This window comes from Gambusia affinis, linkage group LG07, assembly GCF_019740435.1.
Source record: "Gambusia affinis linkage group LG07, SWU_Gaff_1.0, whole genome shotgun sequence".
Taxonomy (NCBI): Eukaryota; Metazoa; Chordata; class Actinopteri; order Cyprinodontiformes; family Poeciliidae; genus Gambusia; species Gambusia affinis.
This window is the reverse complement of record NC_057874.1, coordinates 786,536-804,963: the sequence shown is the minus strand read 5'-3', so window position 1 is coordinate 804,963 and position 18,428 is coordinate 786,536. Positions and strand designations below refer to the sequence as shown.

The 18,428-nt window shown below is 38.3% G+C and overlaps 1 protein-coding gene across 1 annotated transcript in view; it reads left to right on the top strand.

The window, feature by feature from the left end:
* Window positions 1–18,428, top strand: part of shq1 (SHQ1, H/ACA ribonucleoprotein assembly factor) — a 50,805-nt gene that overhangs the window by 21,285 nt on the left and 11,092 nt on the right. The window contains exons 9-11 of the mRNA XM_044122264.1: window positions 138–191; window positions 3,596–3,719; window positions 12,900–13,020. Of these exons, the coding sequence (XP_043978199.1) occupies window positions 138–191; window positions 3,596–3,719; window positions 12,900–13,020 (299 nt within the window). The remainder of the gene's footprint in view (window positions 1–137; window positions 192–3,595; window positions 3,720–12,899; window positions 13,021–18,428) is intronic.

The window sequence follows — 18,428 nt, the reverse complement described above, 5'->3', positions numbered from 1 at the left end:
TGGTGCGCCACTAGTAGATTAACTTTCTTTCTGTTTGGGAAATTGTAAAATAGAGACAGACTGTATTAAAACTCCTCCTCTAAATGTTCCTCCTCTGTTTTTAAAGTGTCAAAGAATTGTTCATTTCTCCCCGGCAGGTAGAGTCACCATGGACTATCAGAAAACTCAGCGGTACTCTATGCTGGCTGGAGGTGAGGCTACTATGTTTTTTTTAAAAAAATACTGAACAATTATATTTAAGTTGACTTCAAAAGTAATTTTGAATAAATGTTCCAGTTCATATGCATTCATATTCCCAAGCTTAATTTTAATGTTATTTATTTATTGGCAGATAAATAACTCTTGGAGCTTCAAGGTGCTATATCTGGTTCTCATTTCAGCCATGAAAGAAAAAACAAAAGTCCAGCAGGAAGTTATGACTATGAGAAAAAGCCCTACTTTTGATGTTCTAAGTCATAATTATGAAATGGAAAGTCACAGTTTCTCTAAGGATGCTTGATCCTATGGAAGCTCATGTTTCAAAATCATGACTTTGTATCTCATAATTATGATGTAGAAAATCAAAATTATAAATAAGAAAGTCAATTTTGACTTCCTATCTCAAAATTATGACTTTGAATTTCGTACTTATAGATTTACATCTCATAATTATTACTTTGAAAGTTGAAATTATGACTTTCTATTTCAAAATTAGGACTTTGAATTTCATAATTATGACTAAAGTTGGGTAGTAACTAGTTACATTTACAAGAGTAACTTCTTTTGAAAAAATTACTTTCAGGAGTATTTTTACTATGGTGTACTTTCACATTTACGTCAGCAATTTTATTATGAAGTATCAAGACTCTTAAGAAAAATTTCGGAATTTGCTACGCACAAAATGAAAAGCAAGTATGTTTTAGCCAAATATTCACCAGGCACAGACTCGCACCTACTACGGAAAAGGATCAGGACCACTGAAAAAAGAAAAAAAAAAGAATTCTGAGATTAAAGTCACAACGGGGACTGTTAAAGTCCCCGTTGTGACTTTACCCATATTGATACTTTTACTTATTTACTTATTTATTTTATTACTATTGGAGCTTTGCAAAGAAATTTCGCTCAATATGCACATTTTAAATGTACAGTTGAATGACAACAGTCCGTCTATGTCTGTGACACGGCTCATCTTGTCATTAATGCCAGGGAGGCGTGTCGGAGGCTGCCTCCCAGAGCCTATTTAGATATTTTAATGGGTGTTGGATATGCTCATGTGATCGGGCGAGGGTTCCTGGAGCAGACTGTGACTACATATTGAGAAGTGGACTTTTTTTTCCATGTCGATAGCGGTGGTATTGAGGGAGAGAACGGTCTTCGCCTGCCTGGCAGCCCCCTTAATGCTCATCAGGCAGTCGGCAGGGCTGTCTGCCTCCATCAGCGTAGCGTCTCTTCCATCCCCTGCCAGCTCCATCTTCTCCTCCCTCCTTAATCTCAACAATAGCCAGCTCTGTCTTTGATTGGCAGCCTGTTTGCGAGTCACCATCACTGTTTTCTCACTCCCATATCTGTTTTTTAGGTCTTACTTGGTGCCTCACACTCTCCTTCCTCTACAGTGCTATACTTCATGTTTACTTGTCCTCATTTGACTGAGCTAGTGTTCCCGAGTCCCCCGGCGAGCAGCAGCAACAGACCTTATTTACACTTCTGCTAAACAAGCCCCAGGGAAGGGTACGATCCCCCCGACACACTTTCCGCAAGCTAGCGGTGCATCCTTTACAAGAGGAGAAGGGAGCGGGAAGCCTGAATAAATGTGTGTTTCTCTCTTCTGACTATGAGTTCTTTAAAGCAGAGATAGAATGCAGTGATTAACAAGAGGCAGCAATTAAGAGACCAGGGTCGCAGAAGTGTTTAAGAACTGCGAGTCCCCTTTTTGGTTACCTCTATAAAGGAGGAGTTGTTAGGAGTAATTGGAGCTTCATCACCTTCATATTTAACTGGGGAATGAAAAAAAAATGCGAGGGGCTAAATGTGTGGCAGAAAAAAGTTCTCGTCACTTTTATTCATGTATTTTTATTAGATGTCTGCCTACAGAATCTAAATTTCTAGTCTCCAACATTTGGAAATATTTGACCTGCTGATTCCAATTTCTCACTGAAAGCTTTACTTTAAGAAGATGTTTTAGGAAACATATATTTGTTTGTGTTATTATTTTTAATATATGCAAAATGTGTTCTTTGACTCCACTCCATGAGTTGGAGTCAAATTTGTAAATCTCAGAGTTGAGATCTTTCACTCAACTCTGAGATTTACAAAGGGCTGACAACATTTCCTAATTTAACACAAACCATCACAGAAAGATTAAAAGCACAAAAAAGACAATTAATACTTTGTTGTATCTGATAAAATAATTGATCTCTTTTGCTCTTTCACAGACTAGCTGAACCACAGACATGTCTGAATATATAGACAATACAGTTACCTTTTTCGAAAGCCCCTATGACTTCAAGATTAAACTGAAGTCAGAGGGGCTAACTTTATGTGGCCAAGTGTAGACGAATGAGCCAAACAGCCAACTATGAAAAATGTAGGTGGGTTTTATTTCCCGACCGTCCTCAGACAGAACAGCATTAGTTTGGGTTTGATTTGGCATAAACAAAAGAAAGAAAAGTGTTATAACAATTAATTCAAACAGCTTTTAAATAAAAAAAGTACAATCTCCTTAAATTTATAATTACAAATAAAACTTTGACACCAGAAAAGACAACCATAGTGGGCTTATTAAATGGATCCTTCAATATTCATTCTATATACATTTATAAAGTGAAAAGCATACAATTTTGCAAGACACCTTGCTTTAAAATATAACATTTAAGTACCTCAAAGAAATCAACAAACTCAAATTCACTTCAAAACAGCCAACAGCCTGTCCAGAGTGAAGCAGATTCTCGTCCTGATCACTGGACAGTTTATCTCCCCAAATACACACAAAAATGTGTGTATTTGGAGTATAAAACAGGTAAAACAAACAATATACTGAAGTCACAACCTCAGAAGTCTGTTCATATTTTACATTAAACACTCACGCTGTCACAGAGCCATGTACTATCCCTCAACAATTACATCAGCCAGATCTCACTGTTCATGGGCATAAATCAATCTAAATAAAATCTCATCTCTACAAAAACAAGAAAATCGACCAGTAAATTTTACAGAATGAACCTTATATTTATTATTTGTATGCTAACATTACAGATTCCACCTAGGTCAGCTTACCAACTTAGGTTATTTTACTGTTATCTTCACAGCTTCACATCGGGATCAACGGCTGTTCCGCACATATGACGGCACATATATGTGGTTTAACACTTAGGATTACTCCACAGTGCCACCTGCTGGACACTTTGAAACCCGGTTAGACAAACAAAGGGAATAATGGTGACTTCACTCTGGACATTGAGATCTAACTTCACATTTAAGTCCTCTTCTCTCAGTAACAACTTCCATACTAGTGACCGATCAGGATGCCAACTCTGTTTCTAATTGTCTGCTGAATTCTTAGTAGATATTAATTTTAAGGTGGGATACATTTGACAAAGTCATGTTCTGTTTCCTGCAGACCTACAGCTGCTCACGAGACGTCCTGGTGTCCTTTGGACGGAGGGTTTTGTGTTACCCCCTCTACAGACACTTTGCTTTAGTGACCTCGTCAGTTTGTGACACAGCTAAGATTTTACAATCAGGTGAGTCACCAAAGAGCACCACACAACATAAAAGTTTAAAAGGGACTAGTAATGCACCTGTTACCTTTAGAAAGCCAGTAGCAATCAGTATCTATGTTACCATCAGTGGTGGGCTGTCAGGGCCAGCAGGGCCTTCTCTGCTAGCCCTAGAATATTAAAAAGAAAAAGTGTAAAATGTCTTGTTCATTTTTAATTGTATCTATAACTTAATTTTTTATTTTACAAACACCTTGCTTATTGGTATTATTGAATATTCACTTTAATTTCCTACTTAAAAAAGTGCCTTAGACACATCTGGCAACCTGCTCTGCCTCCGGACCTGCTGTACAAATTCAGCTACCCTTTTGACAAAAATGCCATGAAATACACCATAGTTGGCATTACTGACAGAATTATCGGCCAATCAAACTGTATATACTTTGTTGAACTTTGTAAGGCATTTTAAAGACTAAATATGAGCGCTGCGAATGGCTAACAGCTAACGCATACACATGGATTTTATTGACAAGTAATGAGTGAGTGTTACTTTTCTATTATATTCCCATACAGACTTTAAAGAATATTATTCCTTTTAATTGTTCACATGTGCTATTTGAGCAGTTTGGATTAATGTTGAGTTTAACTGGGGAACATAGAAAGGTTTTGCTAAATTGCTGACTGTTCAATTATGTGCGGTGTTGCCTGTGTATTTTGTTAAAGTATACAGTTATATATATTTGCTAAACATGGAGTATGTAGCTTGGTGTGGTGAATAGTTTTTGCATTGTCCTTCACAATGTGTGTATTGTTCAGATATAGTTGACGCCTACTTTCACGCCAATGTGAAATTTGAAATTACAAAAACATTTGTTTAATGGAAACATGGCAATTTAGAAAAAAAGGTTTTTGTGCTACTCATTCTAAATAGAAGGAGTTAGTTTTTAAATTAGCTGTATTATTGAATGAGTTGTAATCAATAGTTGTTACTACTGCTAGAAAAGACAAAGAAGGCAACAGAAAGTGGGAGGAGGAGGTTGGCACGACATGTTTTTTAATGTTATATAGCATGAACAAACTTATTTATGTGTGATTTTAATTGTGTTTCTTATTTATTGTAAACACCACAATTGCAAAATTGTGGTTTTTCGATGTTAGCCGAATACTGATAAAGTTTTGCTCACATTTATGATGGATACACAGCTAGTTTTGGTGCATCTTCTAGACAGCAGACATTAAAATGAAATACTGTTTCTCTTGGGTCATACTTAAAAAAGTGCATACTTTCAGTGTAATAAAGTATGCTATTTTAGGAGCCTTAATAATATCTTTCTATTTTCTTAAAATAGCAAAGAATAAAAAAATAAATCCTTAAAATGGAACTTGACGTAATGTTGTTTAACAAAGCAGTAAATAAAAAATCAAACATTGACAGTTTAGTGACAGGTTCTACAACATAAACAATACTTAACACTAAATGTAGCAGGTATCTTCAGTTCTACATCTGTCCGAATTTGATCTGTTGTTTTCAGTTTTTTGACTAAAACACAGAAACTGTCTTTACCCAGTTCATTTTCAGACATATGATGTAAGATCTATTAGTGAATGGCATTAGCTCCAGTGCACACTCCAGACCAGATGGTTGCGGTAATGCACACTTAAAATTTTTTTAAAAGTGTCATAAAAAGAAGAACAGTCATGAAGCCGGGGAGGAGGGCTCGGATACGAAGAACGCTTAGTCCTCAGAGAGAGGCCGGAAGCAGGAAGGTGGTTAGCGTTGAGGAGTGGAATTTGTCAGAGTGGTGCGGGAAAAACGAATAAAACTCACAGAAACATATCGGATTTGGAAAAGGCAGATTTGGGCATAAGCTGGTATGTGAATGGTTCGGTTGTAAATGGAGATATGAAAAGAGGAAGACATGGATTTTGAAGGGTGGAGAGTGGGAAAGCCTTCCACCATGAAGACAATGTGGAAGACAAAGCAGAATAATAAACGACATTGATAAGTACCTTAAAAATGCACTTCATTAGCAATTATAATAAACCAAAAGTGTAATTGCATCATACTGTAATCACCAGTGTTGGCATAGTTACTTTGAAAAAGTAACTTTAATCGGACTACTGATTACTCCTTGAAAAAGTAACTTAGTTATATTACTGACTACTTGATTTGGAAAGTAACTAAGTTACACTAAAAGTAACTTTTTAGTTACTTTCAGCAGCTGGTAACAACAACGCTCTGCCTCCTGTGAAAATCACATTGATCTTTGCCAATTCTTAATTGTAAGCTATTTTATAATGGTAACATCAACAATGTGTCTCCACTGATAAGGTTGAACTGAAGAGGAGATTGTAGAAAAAACAGTACAAAAAAATAGAAAACCTGAGTAATTTGTGTGGTCCACTGTTGTCTGGAAAACTCTAAGAAGGATGGAACCCCCCCCCCACCCCCCCACCCCCTCTCCCCCAGCCTCCAGATTCTGCGTTACGGCCCTGCGTTTGGTGTCACAACGCACAGAGCTCCTCCTGCAGCTCCACAGCTCAGATGGCTGCACAGATTTGTGACACGTAGCCTATCTTAATATTAATAATTATAATGGCATTAAATTGCCATTATAATCATTGCCAACTACGGACACGTTCATTCGTGGGTGTTTTCACGTTTATTGCGCTGTTCATATTGGTCTCGATGTTTGCAGTTTTCTGGAGCGCAACGCGAAGCTCGACGTCATTCAGAGGTAATACATTAACTTGACATTAACAAAGACACAGCGGGACGCATCATCCAGGAAATGATGGACAAGGAGAAACTGAGTAAGACTCCCTTAATGACGGACAAATTCTGGGATTTATTATGAGTCTGCTTATTTCCAAACCCAAATGAGCAACTTCACGTTCAAAAACGAGCCCAAAAAGGCGCAACCCGCCACTCATTATTAAAAAAAAAAAAGGAAGCCCAAAGCCTCTTATAATACTCGGACTTGGCGACAGAAACTCAAAATAGTTCCAGTTTTTCCACCAACAAAATGCGCATCTCCCTCCATTATTTACATTTCTGTTGCATAGAGACGTCGGTCACTCGACAAGACGCGTAGAGGAAATAGCTACGATTAAATAACAAAAGAAGATAGTAACGCACAGTGATTTTGATAAGTAACTGTAGTCTGACTACTCGATTTGAAATAGCAACGCGTTATATTACTCGTTACTGAAAAAAGTGGTCCGACGTCAGTAACGCGTTACAAATTAACGCGTTACTGACATCACTGGTAATCACACTATTAATATATAAAATATATAATGCTCATCTACTTAAAATACATTCTAAATATATTTTAAATGTAATTCAATCACAAAAATAGTACACCTAGAATGTACTATTGAAGCACATTTATGTGACATAAAAAGCCGCATACAAAGTACGTTAGTTATTCCTAAAAGGCATGTGATAGTAGACTTAGTACACTTTAAATTGTTCTTTTCTACAACTTGATTAATATTATAATACACTAAGCACAAAATTAGTTCCAAAATTGTTCCACTTCTAGTTAACTAATCCTAAGCGAACTTGAAGCATACTCATGACTAGTCTGACTAATCTAAAATATTATACTTAGTATATTTATTTTCACCTGGGCTTTTACGGCCTATGGAGGGAAACATGGATTAGCTGAAAGGATTAGCTGTTGACTTTGATATCTTTAATCTTTAAGGAAGAAGCCCCTGCAGACTGTAAAGAGTCGACAATGTGAACACATTTGGTGCATGTAAAGGCTGAGATTATCCTGTTGGGGACAATTCTAACACTGGTAAATGACAGCAAATTAGAGGCCTTTTAAGCCCCTGATTAGCATTTCATCAACTCACTGAGTAGGAAGATTAATATTCAGGAGTGTGAGAGAAAAGACAGTCACTCTTTCCCCGCACTCTTTCTCTCATGTTTGAACATCTACTTCTGTTTTCAACCTAATATATTTTTTCAGCTCACAAAATCTAATACTCAAGCCCAGCTTTTGGTAAGAGTTACTGCTTTGTTCTGGGTTCCTCATAAAGTCTGGAAATTGAATAAAAAAAAAAGTATGCAAAAATAAGTTTGGAATTTATTCATTTCCATTGTTAAATAGTTGCGACAGTTGGTGCAAATAAAAGTCCAGCTTTTGGATCCATCCATCTCTGTCCATCCACAAACCAGCCAGGCAACAAACAAACAAGCAACCAAACATGCCAGTCAACATAAGAACCCTGTTTATGCCTGATCCTTGCTGTACCTCTTCATAGTTCAAGCATTATGCTCAAATGAGTAATGTGGCTCTCCCCTAGTAAACTGTAAAGGCACAGAAATTTGGCCTAGCTTGTGTCTGAGAATGTTTCCTCTCAGAATTACACTGCATTCTCATTAATTTATCATAGTCAGGGAAACTGTAATGCACAGTCCAGTTTTAAGCCGCTCCGTTTACAAGGCTGCTTAAACAATCACTCATAGGTATTAGCAAAACAAACCTTTCAGCAGTGGTAGACAGGTTAGGGCTGCAGAGGAAATGCTATGCAGTGGTGAATATTTAAGCAGCCCTGAGGCATGATGGCAAGTATTCCCAACAAGGCCCTCCACCTGCATCGGAAGTGTAACTCAAGAGCCATCAGAAATGCAGGGAGGAGCAGGGAGCATAGGGGACACTGGACTTAGGAGGTATGGAGGCCAGCATCAGGATAATAGTCACCAACATGACAGGAAAACTAAATGTTACCCGCAGCAGGCTCCAGTCGACAGACGTCTTTGTTCATGCATCCAGATATTTTACAGAAAATGCTGTAGTCTCCTGAATGTTGAGAAGGCTGGGAAAGTTGAGGCATCTGATCAGAGAGAAGTTAAACAACTCTGACCTACTTGTATAATAGTCATTGAAAAGTCAATAAAGTGTACAACCGAGTCTTGAGTGTATTCAGGGTAGTGATTTTCTTTTATTGTTTTTTACCAATAGTCCCATCACAGATGAAATGTTCCTGACATTGTGGAAGCTGTGTCTCTCAGACCTTCCAAGCCTTTGTTAGTACTGGAAAAAATCTGACAAACTCAGAACACTTTCTGCAAGTTTGTTTGCTTTACAAAACCTGCTGCTGGTTTTGTAAAGCTGCAAGTGATGAAACAGTAAAACATTTCACCACTTGGAATGTTTTTATAGCTTTTTTAAAAAAAAAAAAAAAAAAAAAAAAAAAGAAAGAAAAGAGCTTTATTGATCATGACGGATTTGTAAAAACAACAAAAAGGGTTAAAACATCCAAGCGAGTGAACTTTCAATACCCTTTAGGCATTGAACATTGGTGAAATAGTGTAAAAGAACTTTCTTATTGATGTTCATTTGAAATAACCTTTCATCACTGAAGCTCTTACAAAGAAAAATGAAGGTTTCATGTTCCCCGATCCAGTTATTTTTCATCTCAAAATCTTAGCAAACTGTGGTGGTCACAAACTGAATCTTTCCTGACTAAAGTGAGATAAGCTTCAAAACATCTCTTTTCTCTGATATTTTAGACTACTGTCGAAATTTTCCTCCAGTATGAGACTCCATGAACAGTACATCTCTTATTCATCTGTGTTTTGTGTCATAGAGCTGGATTTCTCAGGATAAATTTCTGGCCAATCAGAAAACATATGACCTGGGCTGAAAGAAGGAAACATCTGAAACATGCAGAGCAGTGTGCCTTGAGGACCAGGGTTGGGAAACATTGTATAAGGCTTTCGGTTGCTAGAGAGGAGTCCTCAAGAAAACCTTGTAGCAGAACTCTTGAGACTTGTGTAGAGGATCACCTACAGCACCAAAACATCCTGCCAAGGATAGAATGGTTGAGTTGTATTAGAATGGCTCAACTTAAAGTGCCAGACAGATGTTTTTCAATTCTGCAAATAAAAATAGGCAAATATGCTTATAGATCTGCGAAGCTGGTAGAGAGATTTAGGTTACCTGAATTTTACTAATTTAAAAACTTTGATTGCTTCTATTTAACTAGAATCAAAGTGTAACCTTTGCTCTAGTTTTCCACAAGCTGAGAAAATGATGCAGTCTTCCTGCCGAGAAAAAAAAAGGCCAAGTCTTGCAAGGATATGTGCTTTTGCCTCATATGATCCAAATTCGTCTTAGGGCACAGCTCCCCATGTATAACCCCATGTTTTAAATGAGAACCAAATGTTAGGTTAAGCTTTTCCTCACTGTTCGTTTGCTGTTTATTTGGATTGGTCTGGAATGCCAGTAGACAATGCCAACCAGCTCAGTGGAGGTTGGGAAAAGATGATTCTCTGACCCTCATGGAGTTGTTGGCCACACCAGTAAGATATTTAAATGGTTGATTGTAAAGGAGGCTGGAGCAGTTCATTTTGTTGGATCATCTTGGGAAAAGGCATTTGTCAGAATGGTAGGTGAAGATTTTTTGTGGTTCTGCAAACCTGAGGTGGAAACCATTTCAAATCACACATGCATTGGGGCAGGTGAACTTTGCACTTACAGCAAATGGCCTTTGTAGTTTCTATACATTTTAATGCAACATCTTTTGTTATATTCGCTTTTTAAACTTTAGTTAATTTTCTTCAGTTAAAAGGTTTACACATGAAATAACCTGTAAAAGACTTCTGTTTTATAACTGCTTATTAAAAGGGACATGTTATGCAAAATCAATTATTTACATGTTTTGTACTTCCATTTTGGTGTCTACTGCTTCTGAAAACAACCCAAGCACTTAAAAATACCTACCCTTATTCTTTGCCATTTTAACAAAATAGTAAAAGATTATTAAGGCTTCTAAAATGGCATACAATAACAATATTTTCTAGAAAATGAGCCATTTCAAAAACCTTCTTAATGTAATATCACAAAACAAAATCCAGTTCACAAATCAGACATGTACAAGTTTTTTGCACTTGACTGATAACAGAGATGAACTCATGTCACCTGTTGTGGGTCTTCTGACTGTGATTATAAGTCAACAGCAGCCCAACCACGTTATGCATCCTCGTTTTACGTTGCTAACCTTGAAGAATGATGAACTAATTTGGTGTGCACAGCTCACAGAACTGTACAGAGCGTCTACATTATGTTGTTGCTCTAATGATCAATTTTGTAAACAGCTGAACCACTAATTGTTAAATGTCATGTATGAAGCAACGTGTGACATGTATGCCACTTTCCTGCAAGTTTTTTTCCACAGATTTACTAAGACCATGTTGAAATATGTGATGAGCCAATTTATTACTTATCGCATCCAAATTGGTATTCACTCACATCATTGACTTCCTGTGTTCTAAATGCTTACGTGACCTAGGTGTGTAGAGGCAGATGAGTGAATACTTTTGATAATATAGTGTGTTTTATTTTCCTCTAGATCTAACAGCCACATTGATCTGGGAATCAAATGTCAGGACGAAGCAGCTGTTAGAGGCTGCCCTTGTACTTGTGGCTCAATGCAGTCAGACAATGAGCTGAATTAGAGCAGCGTGACATATTGAATCATAGTTGATATCGCAGTGTAATTGTATAGAAATCAATATTGTCATCAAAGGATTGCTTGGATGCAATTTTCGGTAGGATCCTATATGTCAAGTATCTTCCATTCAAGTATTTGTCCAGCTGGATGTATTTTAACAGGCCTTTATGCCAACTCCCAAGCTGTGGGGTGAAGATATTTTGTAACTATAAAGTATGAAAGACATGTGAGTTAATTGGATTGTATCTGCTGACAGCATGAAAATTCAATATCTTCCTGATCTTAATCAAAACTGAATCTTTAGAAATGTGTGTAGAGCTGAGTGTTAGAAAAACGAAAAACCTGAGAAAAGAATAATTTCCTAAAGGTGTTCTATTGGGTTGAAGTCAGGACTCTGTTCAGGCCAGCCAAGTTTACCCACACCAGACTGCCCTCCATGTCTTTATGAATCTCCTGAAAAACATTCTCCACACCATAATCCCTCCTCCACCAAACTATACACTTGGCACAATGCAGTCAGAAAACTACCGTTGTCCTGGCAACTGCCAAACGTAGACTTGTCTGTCAAATAGAGAAGCACAATTTGTCACTCCAGTGCTTCCAGTGCTCTAGAGTTCAGTGGCTGTGTGCTTTACACCATTGCATCTGTCCTTTACATCACATGATGATATAAAGCACCCCTGATTCTGGCTTGGATCAGGGGTGGGCACTCCTGGTCCTCGAGGGCCGGTGTCCTGCAACTCTTAGATGTCTCCCTGGTCTAACGCATTTGAATCCAATATCTGAATCACCTCCTAAGTGCAGTCAGGTTCTCCAGAGTCCTGCTAATGACCTCATTATTACTCAGGTGTGTTGAAGTAGAGATACATCTAAAAGTTGCAGGAGACCGGCCCTCCTAATACGAGGCTCACATGAAGTTTGGAGGTCTGTAGTGATTGACTCTGCAGAAAGTTCTCGGCCTCTTTGCACAATGCGCTTCAGCATCTGCTAATCCCGCTCCATCAGTTTACCTGGCCTACCACTTGGTGGCTGAGTTGGCCTCGATATTGACCTATTTTAAAGAATTTTTATAGGGATTCACAATATTTCTACACTAACATCTGCGTATACATTGGAATAGGCCTTCTTCATCTGGAGGTCGACGGTATCAAGACGACAATTTGCACATATTGTAGTCATTTTTAACTAATTGATATCGGTCCAATAAATAAAAATGGGATTGATATTTGGGCTTGCTGTGGTGGCACAGGGATAAAGCACAGCCTATATATGGATGACCCTTGCCGCATGTCTTTTGCCTCTCTCATTACCCACTTTCCTGTCTGACTACTCTCAAATAAAGGCCACTAGAAGCAATAAATCCTTTAAAAACAACAACAAAACAACAGTATTCATTTCCATCTTGTTGCTGTTTGCAGCATTAAATAGAATGCAAAAGGAATCCGAAATAGGTTTCTAGTGTCAAGGTTGTTAAACACACACTCAGGTTCTTTGTCTCCTATGTCTCAAATGAGTTCCTTCTTACCCAGGAACTCTTCTTGAAACATATGGATCAAATTACCCTGCTGCATGCTAGGATTTCCCTCTCATCTCATACCTTTGCTTTTATGTATGGAACAAAGACTGCAAGCCTTAAGATGGATGTTGCATCTGCCAGCAGCCACAGCACGTTCTCATCCTCTGTACAGACTTCAAATAACACTGTTTTTCCATTTGCCTTCTCGTGCCAAGGAAAAGCCTGTGTCCTCAAATGCCTGCTGGATATTCACAAAATCTTCAGAGAGAACGACCCAGCCTACATACTGAACGACTTGTACATCACAGATTACTGCATCTGGATCCAGAGGGTCAGGTAAGTTCATCCACACACACAAATCTGTGCTCAGCTTTATACACCACCATCTTGAGGGAATTACCTTCAGAGCCCTGGGAAGTGCCACTCAGCTCTTACAAAACATTAGTAATTTAGATGAGAGGTCCAGCCGAATGATTTATCTCAGTAGGGACAGTTCAAGAGTGCAAATAGTTCAGTCTGTTATTTTTCTCTCCTTGTCTAGCAGAAGTACTACAACTGAGTCATAAAATAGCTATCATCATACATTTTCTTAGACTCAATAGGGTTAATTTACGTAGCCAACACAAAGCATGTTGTAGTCTGAGCTACAATAGATTGACTTGGATCAAAACATGTTCATGTGTTAGAATTATGGCTGGCATTTTAACCAATGTCAATTTTATTTATAAAGCACTTTAAAAACAGTTTTTAACTGCACCAAAATGTTGTACAGTATTCATAAAACACAAATTAAAACAGACTGTACAAATATTTACAATGACGGGCCTATGGGAAAGCCAAACAATAAAAAATACTTTTAATGAGTTTCATTAAATTCAATTAATTAATTACACAGATTTTCACATGATAAAAATTTTATCGCAAATAATTTTGTTTGTTTTTTTTAGATACACAAGTCCTGAGCTATAATATTTGCAATGTGTTTCTGATACACCCATAAATTAGATGCACAAGCAACATGCGACAGTCGATAAGGCTGCTTCTCTTGGCCCACTGGGGGTTAAGTTTTGCTTCAAAACAGCAACAATAGGACTTGAATAATTTTCTACTTTCTTGTGTAACATCATTAGCCCGCTTGTACAAGCTAAAAATTTCACATGCATGAATTACGCTGTTTGTTTTTCTGGGTGAGGTCAAGCAACTCTCGCCTCACCATGCAAGTTCCATTGAAATGAATGAGAGGGGGCAGTGCTAACTACTGTAACTGAGTGACCATTACCTCAGTTACCTACTAGGTTCATGGTCTCCTACCACAGAGCATAACATGAAGCCCAATGAGGGAAATGCTGGTTTAAAAGCCGAACGTGACAGTTGCAGTCTGGGAGCGCTTTGGATTTAACTGAATCAATGTTGACTGTGTTCATCACAGTCATCAATGAACCACTGAACTTGTGGAGCTGCTACGCTGTAAAACAGTAGCAACTAAACAGTTGACATATCCACACCTAAAACGCACCGATACATTTTATGGGTGGCGGCTCCTTCTCTCCCCTGCCATGAGCCGGAGGATCTGAATGTGAACTCCAACCCCTATCCCAGTTTTTTATTTAAAAGGTGTTCCAGACAAGGTGTATTTGCATTGATATGCAATTTTTATGCTGTTTGTTAACAATGGTCTCAAAATGACAATATTATCGTTTATCCCAACAGTTTCTGGGACAATTAATTGGCCAGCAAAATTTGTTATTATGATAGGCCTAATCAGAAGTTCCTGACACACTTAGACTAATAAATTAGAAAATTATTGGAAAAATTATGAGCTTCCACAATAAATTGACATAGAGGGAAAGAATACAACTGCACACCATGCATTTTCATATTGCATTATTTTCCATCCACTTTACAGTTCTGTGCTACTGTATGTTCAGGTTTGGGGTTGTAATGTGACAAAAAAGTCCAGGGTGTGCAATTCACTGTAGCTCTTCAAGCCTAACATCGAGAATCTGTGCTTTGTTCTTCAGATGATACAAATCCTCCGTTTTCTCCTCCTCCTAGTTCATATTTAAAAATTACTTACACACTTTAAATGTAAGCCTGCAAGCACATTGCTCAGTAATGAGCTCTGTTTTACTTTTGGTCAAAGTTCAGCTGAGTGATGTGCTCATCTGGAAAAAAGCCCAGTTGAAAAATGTGTGCCTTATGTTGTAGGCTCTGTGCCCAGATGTAGACGCAATAACAGGTCCACTGGGATTTAGTGCAACTCCCCCACCTCCACCGCTCCACCAACGTCAAGACTTTTCCAGTTCCGAATCTGAAGTTCTGCTCTGAGAACGGTTCAAATGCTGGAATGCAAGAAATCAGCTGCAGGGTTTAAGCTTGATGGCTTGCATTTATGTCCTCAGTTGAAGAGTCATCTGGACTTTAGGATTGGGAATTAATATTTGTGAAGATTTCCAAAGACTTGCAGCTGTGAACCATGGCTTTGTCACCCTGTAAAAGAAATCTGCCTGAGAATTTTCTACATATAAATGAGCTGAAGACAATTTTTCATGTGTAGAAAAGTTGCATAAACACATAAGTTTCCCCCCCCATTTAAATTCAATTAAAAATGATTTTATCTCAAAGAGAAACTTAATGTTCTCATAACTCGTATCATCCAAGTATGCTCAGAATGGTTGGATCTCTGGCTACAATCAAGTAGCTTCCCATCATTAGTGTGTGAATGTGTGCCTGAATGGGAATGAAAGATGAAAATTGTCTTTTAATGTCTTCAAAACTGCTATACAAGTCTGATGTCAGTTCATTAAAAAGTCCAGATTGTTACTGTATCAGTTTATGATATGCTAATAGCTCAATTTACAGTCGGCAGAGTATTGATATTGCACAGCAACATGTTTTGGAAAGGTCTAGAACTTTAATGCATTTAATTTGATTCATTAATTCCGTAGGTGTAAAGTTGGTTCAGTGTTCCATGCAATATTGCAGAGTGGCTTCAACAACACAACACTACAAAATCCACAGCCTTAAGGAACTGTGGGCTAATCTCATCCAGCCCCGGGGCCTTGCCTCTCTTGACTCAGCTCAGTGATCTCATTCCCAGAGATTGTAGAGTTCAACCCAGGGTCCCCATGCTCTGCTTCCTCAATGTTGGTAGGCTTGAAGAGGACTTTGAAGTATTCTGCCCAACAGCCACAATGTCCCAAGTCGAGGTCAGCTTCACACCATCCCCACTATAAACAGTGTTGGTGCTGTCCTTTCCTGAGATGCTGGATGGTGACCATCGCCTCAAAGCCGTGCAGTTTCTCCATGGCCCACTAAGTTCTGTGAAACTAAAACCAGGGACAAACGTTTTTGTTTTTTTTAATCCGTCTTCCCCCTTCTCAGCGATGCTACCAGAGTCGTTCACTGCAGAGTGCACAGGTGCAATAGGATATAAGTCAATAATTGCATTTTTTAGAATTATTTTTTCCTCTTTTTTCGTTCTCACCATCTGCTTCATCCTGAGTCAAAAAAGTTTGCGGGTTGTTTATTTTGCAATGCAGCAGTCATAAAACTCCTGGGCCTCTTCTGCCATTTCAAATACGGTAAGAGGCTGAGATCTGGATTTATTCTCTGGGTGGTTCCCTGATACTTTACTTTGTGCTGCCTGGACCCTCTTACAGTGGCTTCTTTCTCCACTTACCAAAGGAATGCAAGGACAAAGGTCGTCCTGCTTAGGGCTTGGATCCAGCTGTGTGCTGTATGCACTCTAGTTCTGGAGGAGATGGGAATGTGACGTCCCCCAAAACATGCTTCAGCATCTTGGAGATTAACTTGTTAGGATCTTAGCTGTCTTCACTGCCTTCAAGTCTATTAAGTATGCGTAGATTGGATCTTCAGGATTGATTTTCCAGATTTTCCAGGTGCTCCTGAAAGGTTGTGTTTTGGGCCTGTAGAGTCTTGATGACACCTTCATCTAGGCCTCTCGCGATAAACGATAAATCAGTTAATCGTACGATAAATTAAAACTATCGACATCATTTTAATTATCAGCTTTAGTGTCTCTTCCAGCTTTTGTTTCTATCTGTTGATGACACTGAGTGAAAAAAGGCTCAACTCCCTTCCTCATATCCTTAGTTAATGCCCAGTTCACACTACACTATCTTAGAGCTGTCAGCAGATTCTCTGCCCATTTTCAAAACCTGAGACCACACATTAGCTGACAGAAATCCTAGGTATAACGGTTCGAACCTGCCGTATGGTGTCCAACAATGGGCACAAAATAATGGCTACAACTCCAGTTAACTAACTGGCCCTGAAAAGAGCTAACTTTTGTCCCACAATCCATACATCAAGGAGTGCAGAGGCGGAATTGATTCCTAGATTAATGTGGCCACAATATAGACCCAGAGATTTTCATCAAGTTAATGTTTATTATTATAACAGGTACTTCAATAATGTGTGTGGTAAAGTATGTATAGGAATAGTGCTTCTGTCAGTCCAGTGCTTACTGACAGAAGCTGATCAAAAATAAGTTAAAGATTAGTTTACTTATTTTTTATCTCATAAAAACACTTGGAGTTTTTGCTGATATAAGGATCTAAATCTTCTCCACACAAACACTGGTATTGAATTTTGGAGAGATTTTTTTCACTCAGCCTCTGAGCTTGATTTATATCTTGAAATCATTCATGAACATTCATTTAACAACCTCATAATGATTCTGCCATAAGACAATGCCTTCTGTTTGTCTCTCTTTTTGACACACATGGAGCTGCTGTACGAGTCCCTGGAGCTGCTTAAGCTCTGTCAGCTCACAGGAAAAGTCAATCAGTCTCTTATCTTCTGAGGAGCACTGACTGGAGCACCGCTGCTCCTCCTTGTTGCACTCTGGAACTTAATGTCAGCTTGACGGGGTGATTCCAGCTATGCGCTACATCGATTATTAAATGGATTAGCCCTTTCTGTGGCAGCCCCAAGCGCAGATTCTATTGTTACATCTCTCTTTGATAGAGATGCGTTTTTTATCATCAGCCCTTGCAAGCCGTCACATTGGGAATCCAGGTTAGAGAGCTTCTGTTATAGAGTGTCTCTCTCAGCCACTTGAGAGAGACATTAAGCCTTGACTGCCTCTTTTTCTCTTGTAGGATTCTGTATTTTGGCTCACACTTCATGGAGATTTCATACAATCTGCTCTTGTGATTTAAGGACACATTCATACCAGCCCTGTTTATTCTGCTTCAGTGTGAATGCAGTGTGATGCGGACAAAAGAAGCTAACTCTGATCTGACTAAAAACTTAGATCTTAGTCCAGCTGAAGTGAATTCTAGCGCAGTTCAAAAGCATGTGTGAACACCAAGCCGATCGGAAATCGCTCAAAAATAAAGTAGTGGAGGAAGTATGCAAACAATGTACTTGAGTAAAAGTGCAAATAAACAAATAAAATGTACTCGAGTAAAAGTAAAAGTACCACATTAAAATTCTTACTTGAGTAAAGGTAATTGAGGACTGTCTTTTTAAAATGCTTAAATTATTAAAAGTAATTGCTGAATGTATTACCTAATGGCTAATACAATATAATTAAGTGTACCTATTGCATTTAATTTTAATACACCTCTAATGTGCCATTTTAATGAGCAATGCTGCAGATAAAGCATGCTTTTTTGCGTTTACTTTCTGTGACACCGTTTAGATTTAGATTTGTGATTCTATGTATCAGAATTTTATGGATGACCTCTACAGTCCTTAACTACAGTCAGTTTCAA